The sequence below is a fragment of the Filicampus tigris genome, chromosome 8, assembly GCF_054856515.1.
Source record: "Filicampus tigris isolate MCC_2025a chromosome 8, RoL_Ftig_1.0, whole genome shotgun sequence".
In the NCBI taxonomy this organism is placed as follows: Eukaryota; Metazoa; Chordata; class Actinopteri; order Syngnathiformes; family Syngnathidae; genus Filicampus; species Filicampus tigris.
The window spans coordinates 22369158-22389388 of record NC_141224.1 but is presented as its reverse complement, the minus strand read 5'-3'; the positions used below and the strand labels follow the sequence as shown (position 1 = coordinate 22389388).

General features: G+C 40.9%; 1 protein-coding gene across 6 annotated transcripts in view; it reads right to left on the bottom strand.

The window, feature by feature from the left end:
• macf1b (microtubule actin crosslinking factor 1b) overlaps positions 1-20231 on the bottom strand; it is a 43644-nt gene that overhangs the window by 13719 nt on the left and 9694 nt on the right. For 2 of the 6 annotated variants that reach the window (XM_086038255.1, XM_086038256.1), the window contains exons 1-20: positions 17947-18545; positions 14826-15520; positions 14566-14622; positions 14298-14468; positions 13339-13505; positions 13096-13255; positions 12931-13015; positions 12154-12398; positions 11516-11635; positions 11300-11407; positions 11002-11220; positions 5843-6046; positions 5327-5558; positions 4310-4536; positions 4103-4225; positions 3923-4024; positions 3702-3803; positions 3195-3359; positions 1065-1220; positions 619-816 (exon numbers count right to left, since the gene is read on the bottom strand). In XM_086038255.1, the coding sequence (XP_085894381.1) occupies positions 619-816; positions 1065-1220; positions 3195-3359; positions 3702-3803; positions 3923-4024; positions 4103-4225; positions 4310-4536; positions 5327-5558; positions 5843-6046; positions 11002-11220; positions 11300-11407; positions 11516-11635; positions 12154-12398; positions 12931-13015; positions 13096-13255; positions 13339-13505; positions 14298-14468; positions 14566-14622; positions 14826-15440 (3456 nt within the window). In that variant the 5' untranslated portion in view covers positions 15441-15520; positions 17947-18545. Of the gene's footprint in view, positions 1-618; positions 817-1064; positions 1221-3194; positions 3360-3701; positions 3804-3922; positions 4025-4102; positions 4226-4309; positions 4537-5326; positions 5559-5842; positions 6047-11001; positions 11221-11299; positions 11408-11515; positions 11636-12153; positions 12399-12930; positions 13016-13095; positions 13256-13338; positions 13506-14297; positions 14469-14565; positions 14623-14825; positions 15521-17946; positions 18546-20231 lie in introns of those variants that run through there. The other 4 variants (XM_086038259.1, XM_086038257.1, XM_086038258.1 and 1 more) reach the window with 4 other exon arrangements.

Below are 20231 nucleotides of genomic sequence, written 5' to 3'. Positions count from 1 at the left end.
ACTTAACCCACTTACCTCCTCAAGCTCTTACCTTAAGATTTCGGTTATGGAAATTCTGAATGTGCACATTATTTAAATGCAAAACGCAAAACATGAAGACTTAACATTCACATATAGATTCATCATTTGTATATATTTCATTATAGGGGTCTTCTGAGCCGAGCTTGGTCTAGTCTTACTTTCACTTGAGTAAGTATTTGAATGAGTACTTTTTCTTTTACAGGTAGCCATCTATGTCCAAGAGTCTATTTCCCCAAATAAGGTGCTTTTTTAATCATTCTTTAACACTTAACCCACTTACCTCCTCAAGCTCTTACTTTAAGATTTCGGTTATGGAAATTCTGAATGTGCACATTATTTAAATGCAAAACGCAAAACATGAAGACTTAACATTCACATATAGATTCATCATTTGTATTTAGATTTAACTTTTAGATTAAACATTTGATATTGGGGTTCAACATTTAATGTTTGGATTTAACAATTTAAAATATCTTTAAATTGAAAAATATTGTTGTAAGCTAAATGGGACAATATGTTGCTGTTATTTTCCTTGTGAGATGCTTTACAAACGGCACTGCATCATTGTACACTTAGTGTGCAAGGGAAGAGCCTTACCTGACTGAGCCTGTTCTCTAACTCCAGCTGATAGCGTTCAGTTTCACAACGAACAAACTCCCAGCTTTCACTGAGTTGGTCCAGTCGAGACTGAAGACCATGTGCGCAGTCCCCGGACCCAACCTCCAGCAACTCCTTGCCTGCCTGGTTCAGGGACTCCATTGTGCGAACATGAGACATAACATCATTACGCAAGACCTTTAAGAAAAGGGAGAGATTCCATATTTAATTTCATAAGCAAATTCATTTGTTTTGTCTGTTGGTGTAGCAATGTGGTTGTTAAAACCAAATTTTTTTAGGATACAGTACATACAGGTATGTTTCTGTTTATCATTGAAGGCTGGGAGATACAGTTTTACTGTTTCTAGATGGAGAGATGTGCCTCAGAGACTTTGTTTTACGGGCATTTTCAGTATTTACTGTCTGTTTATTCTCTCATCACCAACCTTGTGTTTGGCCAGCTCTATTTCACAAGCCTGCAGGTCGATGCTGATTGTTTTTTTGCCCTGCAATTGTTCAGCAGTATGGACAAGCCATGTGTGCAATTCATCCAGTGTGTTTTGGAACTGCCCCAGACCCAGTAGAGCACACTCCAGTTGATGCTGCAAACAGAAAAGTAAGACTTGAACTGCATAATAATTTCAAATGTATTAATGCATACATACTGTACATACTTACATATATATTTATATATATTTTTATATATGTATGTATATAGATATACATATTTATATATATACATATGTATGTATACATATATATACATACATATATATATACATATATATATATATATATATATCCCATCCATCCATCCATTATCTATACCGCTTATCCTCACAAGGGTCGCGGGGCGTGCTGGAGCCTATCCCAGCTGTCTTCGGGCAGTAAACGGGGGACACCCTGAATTGGTTGCCAGCCAATCGCAGGGCACACAGAGACAAACAAACAACCGCACTCACAATCACACTTTACACACTTTAGGGGCAATTTAGAGAGTTCCATCAACTTACCATGCATGTTTTTGGAATGTGGGAGGAAACCGGAGTTCCCGGAGAAAACCCACGGAGGCACGGGAGAACATGCAAACTCCACACAGGGAGGCCAGGGCCGGGATGGAACCCACGACCTCTGAACTGTGAGGTGGACGTGCTAACCAGTCGACCACCGTGCTGCCATATATATATATATATATATATATATATATATATATATATATATATATATATATATATATATATATATATATATATATATATATATATATACACACATACATACATATCTATACACATACATACATATCTATACACATACATATATATACCGTATTGGCCCGAATATAAGACGGCCCTGATTATAAGACGACCCCCTCTTTTTCAAGACTCAAGTTTGAAAAAGGTTTTTTGAACACCAAATTAATTTTTATACAGAAAATAATTGCAGTACATCTGAAACAACTGATTATAACAATATATTTGAGCGAAAGGGCATGTTATTTTGCCTCATTCAAATCTTAATATACAAGTGCAATCACATTCGTAAAAGAATGGCTTCTGGTTTTTGAAATGTAAAAAAACCAATCTATTGTGATCAAACAACAAAATTGCAATAACTGCATTAACCATGAAAGTGAAGTGTAACTGTAACTGTGGTCTTGAAACAAATCTCAAGAAGGAAAAACATTGCAATAAAATAATGCAAACTGGTTTAATTTGAGAGTAGCTGAAATCTATCATGACAGAACATTACTCCTCACAAACAATTATCTGCCTCGCTGTGTTCAGTGTCGCTGTCCTTAACCCCATCCTCTGGCCCCTCCCATACCACGTCATCCTCACGTGACAGGCTTTGGCCTGCGGAGTCAAATTCAGCATTCGCTTCAATGATATCTGGCGTCATCAAGCGTCGTGAATGGGTATAATCTCTAGACCTCGAATGTAAAACGACCCCCACTTTTTCAGTCTAATTTCAATGCAAAAAAAAACGTCTTATATTCGGGCCGTATATATATATATATATATATATATATATATATATATATATATATATATATATATATATATATATATATATATATATATATATATATATATATGATTTGATTTTATTGAACATATAAACAACATGAAAAACACGAAGGAAACAAAAATCCAAAACAAAAAATCAAAATAAAGCGGGCAGTACTTATCTTAATTCAGTAAAGTTTATATGTTCAAGGGGATAGGAAGAAGTAAAAAAACTTGTCGAGTCCTACCCCTTGTTCACTATAAAATAATAAGTTTGGATGTTCTCCCCGCGCCTGCGTGGGTTTTCTCCGAGTTCTCCGGTTTCCTCCCACATTCCAAAACATGCATGGTAAATTGATTGGACACTCTAAATTGCCCCTAAGTGTGATTGTGTGTGCGGATTTTTGTTCGTCTCTGTGTGCCCTGCGATTGGCTGGCAACCAATTCGGGGTGTCCCCCGCCTACTGCCAGAAGACAGCTGGGATAGGTTCCAGCACTCTCCGCGATCCATGTGAAGATGAGCGGTATAAATAATGGATGGATGGATGCATATAGTCATATGCTCACATGTCTGCTGACGGTCTCTGACTCCAGACTGTCCCAACGCAGTCGAAAGTCGCACAGGGGTGAGACTGAGCATGGACGCTCTGAGCCTGGAGACAATCGACACACAAAGCGATGGTTTTGGCTTTCTATTTCAATCTTCTTCTGGTACAGTTCTTGCTTAAATTCCTGAGGAAAACAAATAGAGGATTAATCAACTAGGGATATGCAGTGGAGACCTGCTATTCCCGAACAATAGGGACTGGGCTTGACCATGAATAGCAAACATTTGTAAAATAATTGACAGATTTTTGCTATCCATGGGCAAGATTTTTATTTTTTACTAAAAAATATCTTGAATGAGTGGGGATGTACTCCCAATAAGCACCCCCCCCCAAAAAAAAACCGCCGGTATACAGGGTTTCACTGTATATGAATGCTATAATAGCATAACCAAAATATTTTTTTCAAGGGAATATATGGAGGAACTCCTATGGTAACCATAGTGGTGATCTCTTAGGGAATCCTTACCTTGAGTTCACGCAGCTGCTCTCTGACTGACTCCAGGTCAGTTCCAACCATGAACTCTTCAGTTGACCTCAGTTCTGCAGATTTCAACCACTCAAAAAGTCCCTAAAATATAACACAATAATCTGATTAAATTCCACAATGAACAAGATGCACAAATGAACATTAAATATTTAGGACTTGCTCTTCCATTCAACACAAAAGACTAATATTCGCATACAAACCTGCATAGTATCTTGATAATTTAAGGCCATTTGCAAGGACTCCTCCAGCTTCTCGTGGCATTCACTCCACAGTTTACTCAAATTGTTCCACAGGCAATAAAGCTTAAAAAGGTCAAACACGTTGTTATTCTCATTACATCTCATAACATCACAAATGATTCATTTCAATGTAATGATTACTTCATCCAGGTTTTTTGTGACATCTGGTTTGTCTGTGTCCCCACACGCTGACATCAGATCCATTCCAAGAACACCAAGCGTGTCTAGATCTCCTTGTAAAGTGTCAATATCCTCCCTGAGAGTCTGTTGGGTGTCAACAGAACGAGGATAATTATGTCAAACTTCGTATTTTATTACAATGTGAGGCTTAAGATTTCCCAAGCTAACCTGCATGGTCTCTAAACTCTGGCGGATTGTTTCAGGGTCCGTCTGGCTTGCATTAAGATCCAAAACTGCTTGCTGAGCATTATTTAGAGCTGCTGTGACATCAGCGACATCACTCCAAAACTTCATGGACAGATCCAGTAGTTTGAGCAACCAGCTTTCCCTTTCTTGAACCTGACGATGGGTCTCACCCAAAAGTTCGGAAAGAGTCGAGACTTGCTCCTGGATTGCTAGCATTGTAAGGATGGAGCAAATATCTTGGTGAGAAGCAGCACTGACACAATAAATGTAGAGCAGGGGTGCCCACACTTTTTCAGCCTGAGAGCTACTTATGACATGACCGAGCCAAAATGATCTACCGCCTACTAAAAATGCAAAACACATTATTTATAAATATATTGAGAATTATTTTTGTATGTACCGTATATGCTGGTGTACCTTGCATGACTGCATCAAACTATACAGCACAATACAACAACAAAAAATGTTTTGTAATTACCTTACTCTGATGACTTGCTCTGAATGGAATCAGCCAGGGACGCATAGTCCAGACAGTAGCTGCTGATAGCCAGCCTCAAGCAGATATGCAACAACAACAATCCGCCCATTCGCTCCATTCGGCGCGTATAAAACAAGTAAGCATTTTTGGGCGGATTTACGGTGCTTCGCTCTGCGTCCCACCGCTCCAAACGCATCATTCGCGCCACACCGCACGCAACCGCGCCCGCCCGCGCCCGCCCGCGCCCGCCCGCGCGAACGACATTGACTCCAATTCAAACGCGACAGCTGAAACACTGCCAATGCAGTTAGTGTGAACATAGCATGAACGTAGCAATACAGTAGTGAGGACGGATGATAGGCTGGCGATCTACCCACAATGCCTTTGCGATCGACCGGTCGATCGCGATCGACGTAATGGGCACCCCTGATGTAGAGTATTAATTTGAACAGATGTATGTAAAATGGATTAGGGCAACATCTCTATTTGGAAAAAAGTTACATTCTGGCAATATTTATCACCTGTGCCGATGGACGTAACCCCTGCCGCCTGTGTGTTAGTTAGCAAGTCTTCTGCCTGTGTCTTGACATTTGTGAGGCTGAGCTCCAACTTGGACAGTTCAGTGAGCATGAGCTTGTTGTCATGCAGCTGCTCTTGAATCCTCACGGTCAGGCACTGAAGAGGTGTTGGAGCCTGGATACGACTGCGCAGGCGGTCAAGACTTTCTCTCAGAAGAACCATCCTCTCATTCAGCTGCAGTAACAAGAACGGTTGCATTATTATCTCAACAAAAAAATACTGTCAATGTAACACTTCAGTTTTTGCTGTGATTTTTTTATGCAAATAAAATGCTGAACTATATGGTTTATTCATATTACATTTTGTGGAAAATATGTACATAATAAAATAGCAATTCTTCCGTCATTCAAACTACCTCATGCCATTTTGTTTATTGTGTTACTGTGTTAGCCATCTATTTTTTTATTAATTCATTATTGCATTTGAATGCTCTTAATTTGCACTTGGTGTAACCTTACTTGAGTGAATCTAGGTAAGGACTCTTCAAGTAGGATGGCGGTCTCCCTGACACGGTCTCTGATGGCTTTGTGTCGCTCCTCAGCCTCAGTAGCTTTGCGACAAAATTCCTCACCCTGTATTGGATTTAGCTCTGACAGGCGTTTTGCCAAGGAGCATAATCGTGAGATCAAAGGCCGATGTTCAGCTATTGACTCTCTCAGACCCTTAGCATTGGGGGAAAAGAATTACAGTTAAACATCATAGAGTTTAAACGCTTTAGGCCCAATTTGCAAAATGTTTGCGTGTGTAAACGGGCGCAAACTTGATTGTTGACGGAAACAGAAGCTGATCTGCTGACTGGGCACACCTTGGATTGTGTCTGCCAAATGCGCAAAATTTCTGTACACTTCTTCTTGCAAGTGCTGGGAGAAGTATTATGCCGGTAGATAATTTTATCTCGCACAATGCGATTTGAACCTGAGACGAATTGTAATGGCTCTTTAAATAGGTTGTACATAACAAGGACGAGGAGGCGCAGGCTAAATAGAACAGATGTTTGTTGTCCCTTGTACAAACATTTTTGAAATGCCATGAACAAAAATTAGCATGACATATTGACTCTAAAGAAATAACGATCTAAGGCACAGGTGTCAAACACAAGGCCAAGGGGCCTGCTAAAGTAAATACTGTAATGTACTTCATGTTCGTTGCTAAAATCTTCAGTTTTAATTACGTTGAGATATTGCAAGCATTTTTGTTATTAAATCTCTTTAAAAAAAAAAAAACATTCAGCAACAGTTGAACAAACGGTGAACAACAAATTTGCCTTGACTTTGCTGATGAGCTGATCATTTGAATGAGGTGTGTTGCAGAGGAAGAACAGATTTAACGCACTAAAGCCTAAAGCGCCTGGCTCAATAGCTCTCTCCAGAACCTATGGTCGTCTTTGGAATTACCCTTGAAAACCTGAAGTTTTCTCAGTAATTCAACACCTACAAAAATAATTAATATCTCAGCCCCTGTAGCAGATAGAAACATCATTCCAAAAGAATTTGAGAGCTTAGACATGTGGCTTTCACACAGGCCCGAGTTTATTCATCTTTACTGTTTTCATCGAAGATGTAAAAATAAAGTGTCAGTGCAAGAGAAGCACTATTTTTAATTTAAAGAATCAAGTGATAATTACCATCCTCTATTCTGTTACAAAGACGTCGATATTGCCATTGTCTACAAACATATATCTTCGTTACGTTCAACTGGTTCTACTGTTTAAAAGTCCGCAAGCGCATCGTCTATATCACTAATGTTACTCGTTTCAGAGGACCCGTGCTCGACGGCGTTCGCCATTATGACTCAAAAGAATTCCAAAACATCCTCCGTGGGCTCACGACACCATCACATGTATATACTGATGCATTTAATTGGTTAAAAAAAAACTGAAAATGACGTATATGCTCTCCAGGCTTTGGGTATGTAGTGAAGATGCCTCCATGTGGACCACATCTCCAGGGCTGGAGACAAGATTCAGTCAGATGCCATCAAGTCTGCTACAACCTCACTTGAAAACAATTGAATCACCAGGGGACCCCGGCAATTGGATTTTACAAAGACATGAAAGTACTCAAGAAGACACAAACTCCTGATAAGGAGCCACTCTTCGTCACCTGGAACCCTCTCCAGACAACAGATGTGGATTCGAACGGGCTTAAAACAGACTTTTTGGAGCCTCCTCAACTTGGAATGGGACCAAAGCGTGGTTGGGTTCTCATGGAGTCCGGCCACTTGCACAGTGTCAGGCTCCAAAAGGCGGCAACACTGGTGTGTTGCTTCAGCTTTTGCTGCCCCGCCGGAGTTTGGCGCATCTACCATGTGTGGCGACGAAGGTTTGGAGGACTCCAATCCATAGAAGATGCTACGACGTGTTAGCGTACCAAATAGGAGCGTTACATCTAACACACCGTAACATGTGTATGCTAACTGCAGCTAGCTTCTAGACACAACTGTGCCTATGTCAGATATGAAATCAGGCATAAGCCATAACTTGCTTCCTTTTTTTAATTGATTGGGCATGCCCATCGTGCTGCCATGAAAGGCACGTTTGCATTGTCTTGAGTAATTTTGTTGAAATGCACCGTAACTTTCGGTCTCTGTTGCCAACACGAATTAGCCCTTACAGTGTAAGGCTTACACTACTTTACCCACAATGCTTCTGTTTACATCACCCGGATTACCACCACTGCGCATGTGCGTTGCAGATAAGAAAACAGCCAGCGGGAGAAGAGCGAGACGCGGCAGTCTGGAAAGAAAAATAATGTGCCAAATAAATAAATATATAAATAAACGACGCATAGACGATTGAAATTAATTGTCGACGATTTTGATCGTTGACGTCGTTGTGATTAGTCGACTAATCATAGCAGCCCTAACCTGCACAAAGATGAAAACTGGGGTCCTCCGAACCTCTGTCACCACACACGTGGTAGAAGCGCCGAACTCCGGCGGGGCAGCAAAAGCTGAAGCAACACGCCAGTGTTGCCGCCTTTTGGAGCCTGACACTGTGCAAGTGGCCGGACTCCATGAGAACCCAACCAAGGTTTGGTCCCGCTCCAAGCAGCCTTCTTCTACTTTCCCCTTTTTTGGTTGTTCTTCCATCTGCAAATGAGTGAAGGTCCTTCCCCTCTTCGCTCATCAAGTGAGCTTCAGCAAACGTAAGTGACTACTTTGTGTCTCGCCGAAGCTTTTCACAGTGGGTGCATACAAATTGGTAGTGAATGCTAGCAAACTTTGTGCATTTCATAAAGTCCACCGACTTGACTCTAGTCATCCTTACACTCATCTAAAGAAAATATATGACAAACAACGCTGCATTTTAAGGGCAAGCAAGGAAAGTCTATCTCATCCAAGCAATTTGTGTAATCATATGGTACCTGATGTATCTGTATGTACAGTAGCTGCTGCTACGCATGATATAAGCTAAATATTAGCTAGATATGTGCATTTGTGTGTTGAACTTGTTGGCTCAATATTGCAATTAGACGTATTTAGCCGATTGTGACTTTGGGTCATGAGCTGCATCGAGGCCGCGTCGAATGAGCCGAATGAGCCGGCTGGGCCGGCCCGGATTACCGACCCTGCGAAGGGCGACTGCTGCCACTGCGATGTCCCAGCGGCCGCTGTAGCTGTGGAGATCTGTGGGAAGGGCCCGCCCCGCCCAGAGTCGCCACCGCCGCTGCCCACGCTTGCCGGCCGGGACGAGGTGCTATCGTTGCTACGCAGCTTGCGGCAGGAGCCCGAGGCTGCGCGCCGCACATGTGGTTTCTCATCGCTCCAGGAGAGTGGTTGTAAGCGGGTTTATGCTTACAAAGCCTACAGAAGACCTTGTTGTCATCTGCTGCGTCAAAATACTGCCAAACGGTGATGTTGTTTTTCGTGGGAGCTTTGACATCTCTTTTCCTCCCCAAACATAGTGTCCCCGCCCCCTACTATGTGTGCGTGTGGGCAGGGCGGAGAGGAGCAATTCTCTCTCTTGGTGCTTGGCCTGTTTACAGAGGCAGAGAGACGTGAGGAACAAGATGCGTGATAATGCAGCGTTTAACCGACTAGTAAAATACTAAACGTTTAATAAATCGTAGACGGTTAAATGGTTAAACGACTAGTTGCGCAAATCCCTAGTATTAACCTCTATTTTATTCCAAGAGCTCACAACTTATTTTATTGTAGCGCCTTCACATTTTATGACTGATTTAATGAGGTTTTTCGTCAAATTCCCCTCTAAATACCCTAAAACTTTGACGTGGTACCCCTAGAGGCGGGCAGGAGTAATGCAGGCATCACTCTTGGCCGTTCAACTATTTACACTCTTACGAGTGACCCCCATTTTCGCTACAGGTACAAAGACACAACAGCTCACCTGGCTCTAGTGGTAGAAACGCGGTTATGCGCTCCCGGCCTTAATGGGTATAAACAGGCAAGACAGCAGCCCTCGAGGACCGGAGCTGGACATGCCTTCACTAGAACAATGCCACGTCTCATACTGAGTCAAAAGCCAGGGAATAAAAATGTGTCTTCAAATGAGTTTTAAAAGTGGACAGAGAGAGGGCTTGCCTATAACATTTAATGGAAAAAGGAAGGACCGGCACCGGAAAAATGGTCAATCCCTTTTGAGCCTCTGTTTAGTCCTCGGTACCGCCATCATTTAAAGATTTGAAAAAAATTTAACTTATATTAAAATGAATGCTAAAATGTACAGGGAGCCAATGAAGGCAGACCAGAATTTGAGTTTTGGAGCATTTTGGACCAACTGAAGATACTTGAGGGAGGGCTGGCTGACTCCAAAATAAAATGCATTACAATAATGATGCAACAGAGATGTAACGTGGATTACTGATTACATGTATTACTGTTTTTAAGTGCTGTTGAGAAAGGAAAGCCTTTACCTTTGTCATTTGCCTTAGATGAAGAAAGCTGTATTTTACAACAGCACCAATTTGCCCGTCCAATTTAAAATCACTGTCCAATTTGAAACCCATGTTTGAGACTGTTGTCTTAAACTAAGACACCAGGGGGCCCAGGTCAACAGAGTGGGGTGTACAAGGGCCACTGGCACCAAACACCACAAGGTCCGCTTTCTTTTCATTGAAATTGAAGAAATTCAGTGTCGTCAAGGCCTTGATTTCCTCCAGACAGGACAAAAGTGGCCTTAAGGAGAAAGCCTCCTTTTTGCTTAGACTGCCATTGATAATGGGCAAAACTGATTTACCAATATTGTGGTGCCTATATATGACAAACAGAGATTTTTAGATAAGCAACAGTTTTGTGCCATCTTTGAATGGGAATGTCTGTGGAAGAGAGCCCTTTGCACGGGTGGGGGGGATCACAGTATGTGTGTGTGTTTTTTTGAAAAGTGGATGTTTTATGCATTTGAGCATTAAAATCAATTAAGATATTGTTCTATATGTTGGTTTAATTAAAAATATGCACATATTTTGGCTTGTGAACAAACAATTTAATGCCCACCATTTGGGATCTTAGGAAATCGGGCCCTTGAAATTTAGATAACAGGAAACTTAGTTCTACATAACATACGTACAATACTTTCAGAATGTAAGGTATAAATGATTTCTTTGTTAAAGAGAACCAAATGATGATGAAGTGATGTGGAGAAGATGGCTCCCTTTACCTGTAAAAGGTCTTGTTGTTCACGGAATGATTCAAAGCTAATTGTGCTGAGGGAGAGCTGGCCAACAAGGGTTTGTGTTTCTTCTAGCCAGGGTGAAACCTCAGCAAGGCCCTCTGAGAATTGAACAAGAATTGAGTGAGCATGCTCAAGCTGCAGAACGCCATGGGAATTAGTAGCTGACGTGGTGGCACATTGTTCCTGTAAAGCATCTAATGGGGTCTGCATAGAGAGATAAAAGGAGAGTTTAAAACAACAACACATTTTTCATTGAAAGTATCACATTTAATAAAGAGATTACCTGCAGATTCAGTGCTTCACTCTCCTCGCTGTATGTTTGCAAGATTTCAGCTATTTTGACCATTTTCTCAATGTTGAACCTGTGTTGAAGAATCTCCACTGCCAAAATCTATTCAGGAAACAAAACAACTGACTTGCAGATTTGTTAGTTGCACATTGCACATTGAAAACAAATCCCACACGGTACAAATTCAATGTATTGTTCATTGCTCACAACCTTCTGCTCATTGAGTTGTTCTGATATGACATCTGGATCCAGGTGAACAGATTTCATCTTTTCAAGCCTTAGTGCTGCGTCCTTAAACCAAGCCACCTCTTTCACGACAGCCTGTTCCAGCTATAAAAACATATTGGGAGGGGAAAAAAAAATAAAATAAAATATATATATATATATATATATATATATATATATATATATATATATATATATATATATATATATACACTAAGGTAACATTATTGCAGTGCATAAAAGTATGTAGCCCTACAGTATAGTGAAAAGTATGAAAATAAAATAATCACTACAACTCAAGCAGTAAGATGAATAGCCTATTTATAAAAGTAACAAACCCTCAAGCCAAATTAGTATAATGCCAGTCTGACTCTCCTAAATAATTGTAGTACGTTAGAGCTACTGAGCTAACACTGAATTGAGAATGCATTGTCTTGTCTCACAAAATGTAATGCTGGATTTGATATACAGCACTTATCTGGCTATTAGCTTACGTTACTGCTTTAAGTCATACGTGATGGGCTCAATTTAATAACAGCCATACTTGTTAAAATCAAAGTCAAACATACTGTAGCAAGCTAACTAGGACATTTAGGTTAACACTTGTTAACTCGTGACGTTACCCGCTGTCTTTCAGCTGCACATAGCATTGCATCTCCAGCATGTGTCTGTGCCCCTGCTGCTCCCAAGAGTTCTCTCTCAATGCGGCCCAGCCACAGGTGGAGATCCTCCTGGCTGGATGTACAGCGATTAGAGGCTTCAAGAGCCTGCTCCAGCCTTTGGAGTACATCCAGACTACTCAGATTTAACACGGAGCATCGGATACGAAGGCCATCTAATTTCTCCTGCACCTGGTGTTCCTCGTCCTCTGAAATTACAATCACACCAACAGTCATTAGGTAATAAAAATACATTAGTTTGGAATTTTCATGTGAGACAATCAATGCTGTGGCTGTGACTAATAAAGACATTTGCTAGAAATCTCTTAAATGAATTACTGTAGTTTTGCTGATGGTTGAATGGGGGTATATACTGTATTTAACGAACAGCAGAGAGCGGTGGGTATTTGAAATAGGGGTCAAATATTTTTGAGGAGACCTTTATTAGGTCTGGCGTAAAACATGCCTTGTTTGTTTGGTCGTATCGCTACTGATAAGCATGCTGACTTTTAAATTACTTAAAGTGCATACAATATATGAATGTGTGAATGTCTACAATGTGTGATTTGGGGCTTAAAGTGTAGGGAAAATGAAGTGGTGTGCATTGGTTGCAGATTTTAACTTTGTTCTGTTATTTTTGGAATGTAAAACACAAAAAACATGAGATTTCTGTAAAATGCCACCTTTTCAGCAAACATCATCAAATCCCAATGATTTTGGGTGGGCGTTAATTATTATTACCTGATATCACTTCCACGAGCTCATGACCTGTTTTTTGAACTTTTGCAAGCTCAGCAGTTTTAGCCTGAATCTCATCAGCGAATGCCTGAAAAGAAATGACTGCATGTCAAGTACTACTTCTCCAAATGAAAAATAGAGCATGTAGAAGAAGTCTACATTTCCAACCTTAGCCCTCACTGTGGCTTCTGAAAGATTCAGCATCACTCTTTCAGCATTGCGTAGTTCACCAAGGGCCTGCTCAACAGATAAGAGCCACTGCTGCAAATTGTCTACGCCATCCTGGAAGAGTTGGGCCCTAGGTAGAATGCCCTCCAGACTGTCCCTTCTACAAAAAGAATGTAGCTAAACAATAAATAAGAAGTGTTGAAGTGTGTGTGTTGAAGTGTGACATTGCCTGTCAAAAGTGACCTTTGATCCGCCTCCCACTGTATGGACTCCCACTTCTGTTTGAGAGCAGAGAGCTTGACCCTAGCCCGATCCCCCTCCTCGCCTGGGTGGGCCTCCACTAGCCGAGGACCCTCCAACATCATCGTATGCATACTTTTCCGTCGGTCTGCTAGGAGGCGCTGCAGGAGCTAAAACATACATTATTATGCTTCGTTGATGCTTTATGAATATACCAAAAGTGTCAAGAAAGATTTGCTGTGTCAACAATATTTGGCAAATGTAAACATAGAAATGTCACTATTGACATTTATTTAATCATACATATGGAGTAATGGGGGGTCCAAGGGGCCCTTCCTCTGAGGCTAGCCCACTGGCGTCATCAGAAACCTCCTATGTTACAAATCGGTCAATTTACATTTTATCACAAATCTGTTGGTCAGTCCACATATGTGGGTGTTATTTTTACAAAGTACTGACCAATCTTAAGTGTTGTAAATGGCTCTCACTCTTTGCCAAATACAATGTTAATGGTCAAAGAAACACCATTTTGGGTCACCTGAAAACTGATGATTTTGGATGTGCAAAGATTCCGCCCGACGCCAGAGATATTTCACTCATGTTCAAAAGCCTGATCTTGTTTGTTTTTTTTCTTTTACTATCTTTGTATCAGTGTGCATTTCTCATGTGTCAAGGTATTTTTTAGTGCCAGGTAGGGTTGACCTCATCGGCAGAGCTCACAATAGCATAGGTGGAAAGGTGTGAAATGTTTGGTTAATTCCCTAGGAAACGGCAAGTGAAATATATAAGAGGTCATTGTCGACACAAACTCTGCATACGCACCCCTGAACAGAGCTTTTTTTTTTCCATAATGGGTCTGACCTTGCTACACCTTTGTGTAGCATAACTATTTTGGTGTATTTCCCTACTGTAGGCAATTTGATATGATTATGGAGTGTGAAATGACGTGATAAGAAACAAACCTTTTGTTCTTGAAGCTGTGCTTTCACCACTTTGACCTCTGAAGATGGAGGCTTCTGATTTGCTGTGAGCTCCTCTATTTCACACACCCATGTCAGCAAGGTTTCCAGGCTTTGAAGGAACGTCTCAGAATCGGTGGATATGTTTCGCAGAGCCAATGTAGACTTGGTTTCCTTTAAGACGTTGCATAATATTGGCTACATCAATTCAAGTAATTGAATGGAAGGCAAAATCTGATCAGTTTTGTTATTGTGAAACGGTAAAACATACCTTCCATTTATCCACACAGGAATCTTGATCAGAGCTTGAGTGTCCATCACCTTGGAGCTGTGAAGTGAACAAGGTTGCATCATTTTTTTTTTTTTTTTATATTACAGTTGTTGGTAGATGCACTTTTTGGACATCAGACCAATGATATTCATTGAGACCAAGCATTGCTTAAAAAGACAGAATGTTAATTTAGAAAACAAAGGGATGAAATGGATGGAATTATGTGATTTAATAGGGTTAAAAGTTTTTTTTGTATCAACCTCAGCAAGTTCCTGGGCAACTCCATTGAGGACTCGAACAGTTCTTGTGATTATGGGGTCCCCTCCCTTATCTCCTGTTGGATACTCTGTCACTTCCACGATCTCAGTCACGATAGTTTCTGTCACCTCAGTCACTTCCGTCACTTCCCGTGACGCCACAGTCTTCCAGGACCAGGGACTCCCTTCTCTAGAGTCTCTTCTCTGAAAACTACTCCTTCTCTCTGCAGCAGTCTTGTCAGGGCAAGCCAAGGGAGATCTTGAAAACTCTGGAGGCATGGTTCTTCTTGTCAGTGTCCCATTGCGTGATGTTTTTATAGGAGACGGGGTGCTCTGCCAGGCATTATCCAAAGTACTGGTACTCCTGATTGTGGAGGCAGGGGAGCTGTGGAGAGGTTTGTCCGAAATTGGTGTATGTGCTCCTTCTTCCCTCATGTGATGAAGTTCTTGTGCCTCCTTTGCTGCCTCCTCCACACTGTCCTTGTTCTTATCCTGCCCATGTTGCGAAGGCTGCCACTCTTTCCTCCGTTGGTAGCACTCTTTCAGGAAGTCCTCATCCGATCGCACATGCTTGGACTTTTGGCCCAGGCAGCTAGGTCGGCTTATGAGGTTACCCATAATCCTTCAGCCCGGAGGCTAATGAGGAAATAATTGAGGTAAGAGCCCTCGGCCATGCATGTAGATTCTCCGTTAGCTACCTAAAATAAGACAAATGAATCATCATGCAAAAATACACAGTTTTTTTTTTCACAGCACTACATGCCACAGCTGAAATGAAACTGGCTCTCTGCATCACTCCTCTCTTGGCCTGAGGGAACCCTAGTGAGACACTTGGCTCTGATGTTTGCTGTGCCTTTGTTTTCATTTACACCACATAAACACATGCTCTATCACACATCTTAAATATTCTGGGCTTACAAATCTACGTGACAGGCTTGTCAAGGATTCCACTGTCGGCATGACGAACCAGCGGCAATGATCCAACTCATTCACTCTGCCAAGTCTAAAGGACCCACTTCTGTTAAAATGATTGTCTAACTATTCTTAACAGCTTAAACATATTTTTGACCCAATTTATGACGTACAAGAGGACCATAAGAAATACCACTGTTAGTTTCCTCCCAGTGCTATGCCTCATTGTTTTTAAGAGTGGTTAAAGGTGAATCTAGAGGAGCTAAGGTGAGCCCAACAGGTGATCACATGAAAGGTCCCCGGTGCAGGAGTGTCCTTTCTCCAAGGCTGTCCCAAATCAGAACTCTCAAGGTCACCTTAATTTTCTGACCAAAGTGGGTCGGTAAGATGGTAGTTTCATCAACAAATAGACAAATATATGGTTGGCTAATTAAACAGAAATGGGAATTAACTGTTTGGAAGTCTGTAGTTCATACTTAAGTACCGGTAAGTATGCATGCTTTTAATACTTTTGGGGTCCAAAGAATCTGTAGCCATGGAAATTAAGTAATCATTAATTATGGTATTGAATTTGAATCTCATTTTTCTCATAAATTTGAAACCACTTACATTCTAGAGACATAGCTTTTAACTAAATGAGAGTCAAAATATGATGCCCTCATGTGCATTAGTAATTACATCCCATGTACTGTATGTCTCACCAGGCAGCTGATGCTGTCAAGAAATCCACAGGGGAGTACTAAGTCCGATCAGAGAGTGGTCCCAGACAAAGCCCCAACATCTAGATCAATGATTACCCAGTTAGGTCATATCACTGCCCACCAGTGGGGCACAAAATTTGGCCATGTCCACATAGGTTAACAATTCAAGAGCAAGGGCGTGCTGTCTTTTATTGTTATATGTATCCATTTGCTAAATTAGCAGTTTGGCTCCACAGTGATCTTAGAAAACCATTCATTAAGCTGTATGAGCAGGTTTATCAATATACAGTATAGCAATATGTACAACAGTCAACCTATGCCCAAGTTTATCTTTTTTTTTTTAGGTCTGTTGCATGAGGTTAAATTAGAATGATGTTGCCTTTCATTGTCCTGACTTACAGTACATTATAATCAAGCCACCCTTGCTCCTACATATGCTATGCAACTAAGTCTGTGTCACTGTCTGTGACCTTGCAGCCAAAATACGACCACTGATCCATTTAATTCATCTTGTGATGACCTAACCATCTCATTACTTAACCAGCTTAGAGGTCTCCTTAATATTCTTTGCTCTCAACAGTTATTTCTGGTAAATCACTGCACTCAGTTTAATTTATGAAATAAAAAATATTATCCTTTGGTATAAATAAATAATGTAATTTGAATTAAAATAAAACAAATAATCAAAATCAACACAATTAATAAAACATTAGTTGATTTATAATAACAATAATAATAACAATGTTTAATAATAATAAATTTTATACATGTGTATGTATTTATATTTCTGTATGTATATACAGTATGTACAGTATATTGTAAACACACACACACACACTCATTTTTTGGGGGGAGTTTGTAATTAACAGCAGAGTAATAATCATAAATCACAGCAGCAGAGCACTATGTTGTTTTAAGTAGATTCGCTGTTCAGTGAGGTATTAAAATAGTAATCATTGTAGTGGTCCTTAAATGTGTATACAGAGCAGAGGTCCTTGAAATCCCCTATCCAGCCTATTTTAGATGTCTCTCTCTTCCAACACACCTGATTCGAATGATCAGGATTGTAACTACTAGTCTTCTCAGAGCTTTCTGATGAGCTCATCATTTGAATCCGGTTTGTTGGAGGAGGCTGGATAGGGCATCTTGAGGACCAGACTTGTGTACTCATGATACAATATAGAGCAATGCAGTCACCCCCAAGGCTCATATAACAAAATAAGTCCAAAGTTATCAATAGAACGCTTATCTAATGAATCAACAATGTTCAAATGTTAATCAGGACTGATTAAGGCCCAAGTATAACACATTTTTAGAAAATCTTTTTTTTTGCAGGAATTTTTCAGTCTGTCCAAAAGTGAATGCTATATGATAAAATATATCCAAAACCCAGTCAGTCCCTAGTCCTTCTTTTTAATGTGGATTCAACCACTGGCTAGCAACATCCAAACACACATTTTAGTCTGATACTTCGAGTTTTGGCAGTTTGAGATTAGGTGAACTACACTTACCCTATGCCAGGGACCAACAGCATGAGTAAAGGAATCCAGCCAGTCCCCATTCAGCATTCAAAGAGGAAAGAAAAAAAGCTTTGTCTGAGCATCCTTTGAGTGGCCTCCCAGTTCCAAAATCCCAAACTGAAGGCTGTGCACACAAAAACATCCATGCTCTCTTGAATACACACTCAATCAGTTCAACTCATTTACACATGCTCACCTACAAACCCACTTTCCAAACACATCAACGCACATGTCCTGATAACTCATGCTTTTCCGTTGCCCACAGTCACAGGGAAACAATGTCCTCCTCCTTTCCCTTCACAGTCCACCCCTCCCCTCAGCTCACTTCTCCTCCCACCGGCTCTGCTCCTCTCCCTTTCTTCTTTGTTGTGGGAGCTGTGATAGAGGAATTCCTTCCTTGTTCACGCCGCTGATGGGATAGTGCGCCTAGATGGAGACAATGTATTCCAACGACTCAGTTGAACTCCCACAGTTCTCTGCCAAGAGCAGCTTATACATGGGGGTCAGACTCGGACAGATCCATTTAACAACAAGACGATGTCATTCTCACCAGCTCTGATGCTGCTCAGGTTGCTCCTGTACCAGGCAGCTAGATGGCAAAGTGTCCCCTTTTCCCCTTTTACCTTTCCATTGGTTTTCCCCTCACACCCTCCCCCATTTCACCCGATAAAGCCCATCCTCTGGATCTGAATGCAGCTTAAAAACTCCATGCTGCTGTGTCTTGGAGGGTGGGGCAAAGAAAAAAAAAGAGATTTCTAAAGGCCCCCGGGCCGCCCTCAAAACATTCACATGTTAAGTGACAGCTGCCTCAGCCCATTTTCCCTTTTGGTGGCGAGGGAGAGAAGTGCAGGCTACAAAAGAAGAGACCCACACCCACTCTGATACCCACCCACTCATACAACGTCCCAACCCCCTTGCGCTGCTCATTCCCCATTCAACCAGTTCAGCAGTCTCCTCGGGAGCAAGAAAGGCGAATAATTACTGTGAAACATCTCAGATTACTTTTTATCTTACTTCCAGTCATTGTAATCCTTGCTCAGAAATAAAGACCACAACATAGATCCCAACAACATGAGTATTTTCTCGGCTTTTGTCCTTGAAAATCAAAGGAAGGAGCCCCATTGTGAAATTATATCATGTCTCGCTACGAAATGACACAATATTTTTCTGGGAACTACCAATCCAATTTTACTGCAACAATTCATGTTAACATTATTGGATGTTGTAATGTAAGCAAATCACAGGGCGCTTTTATTTCATGTATAAATTAAAAACTAACATTCTCACAAAAAATATGAAATTGAGTTCTGTCACACAAGAAGCATACACACTAGTCACTTCCCAGAAGTCTGTATGCCCTAAATTGTGCCCCCTTTATTTTGTTTCCTCTGTTTTTCTCCAGCCAGCCAAATAATGAACCAAATCAACTGATTCAACTAACGCATGCACACTTATACCGTGCACACACCCACACTCTATCCTACTTAGCAATTCCAATTAACAGACACGCATGCGGCTTCACTTTTTTTCCTACCTAATCCACAAGGTCAATGAGTTCAATGTTAGTTTGTTAACGCCAATTTAACATTCAGTTTAAAGCAAATCTAACTTTTTCATAAACAAGGGGACTCAAATCAGATTAGTTATATTAATAATGTGACCCTATTTAATGCATCGTATTTAGAAAACTCTGAACAAAATTCTGAGGTAGACAAAAAAAAAAAGACAACAGCCAATGTCTGTCACATGAAATGGCATGAATTACCCCTGTGGGGCGATGTTATTGAGCCCCTGGCTACAGCTGAAGAAGAGTTCCTCACAAACTACAAACACACCGTACTAGTGTGCATCGTACGGAAACTCACACATCAGATATAATGGACAATTTGGCTGCAATTGAAGTACAGTCCTTTTATTTCATTTCGTGATTTCAAGTATTGAACTTTTAAATGAAATCCTTGACCCTCAACATAGGATATGTATTAGAAAAATACTGGTAAGTCAAATAATAAAAGAAAAGCAGTTACCCAAATAGGTTCTCATTGGACGAAAGACGAAGACTTAAAAACAAAGAATAATTGTACATGATTGTTTGGCCACTCCCCTGCACTCTTAAATTAGGCCTGCCACTTTCTTTAAATTCAATTAAGACCTCAATGAGCCCTCCCCAGAACATGGTAATTAGCCCTTTTCATGAGATATAAAAAAGGGGGTTCATTCTTCAGGTCAAACCAGAGACCATTTTCACGCACACTCATTTATCACCTAACTGGTTG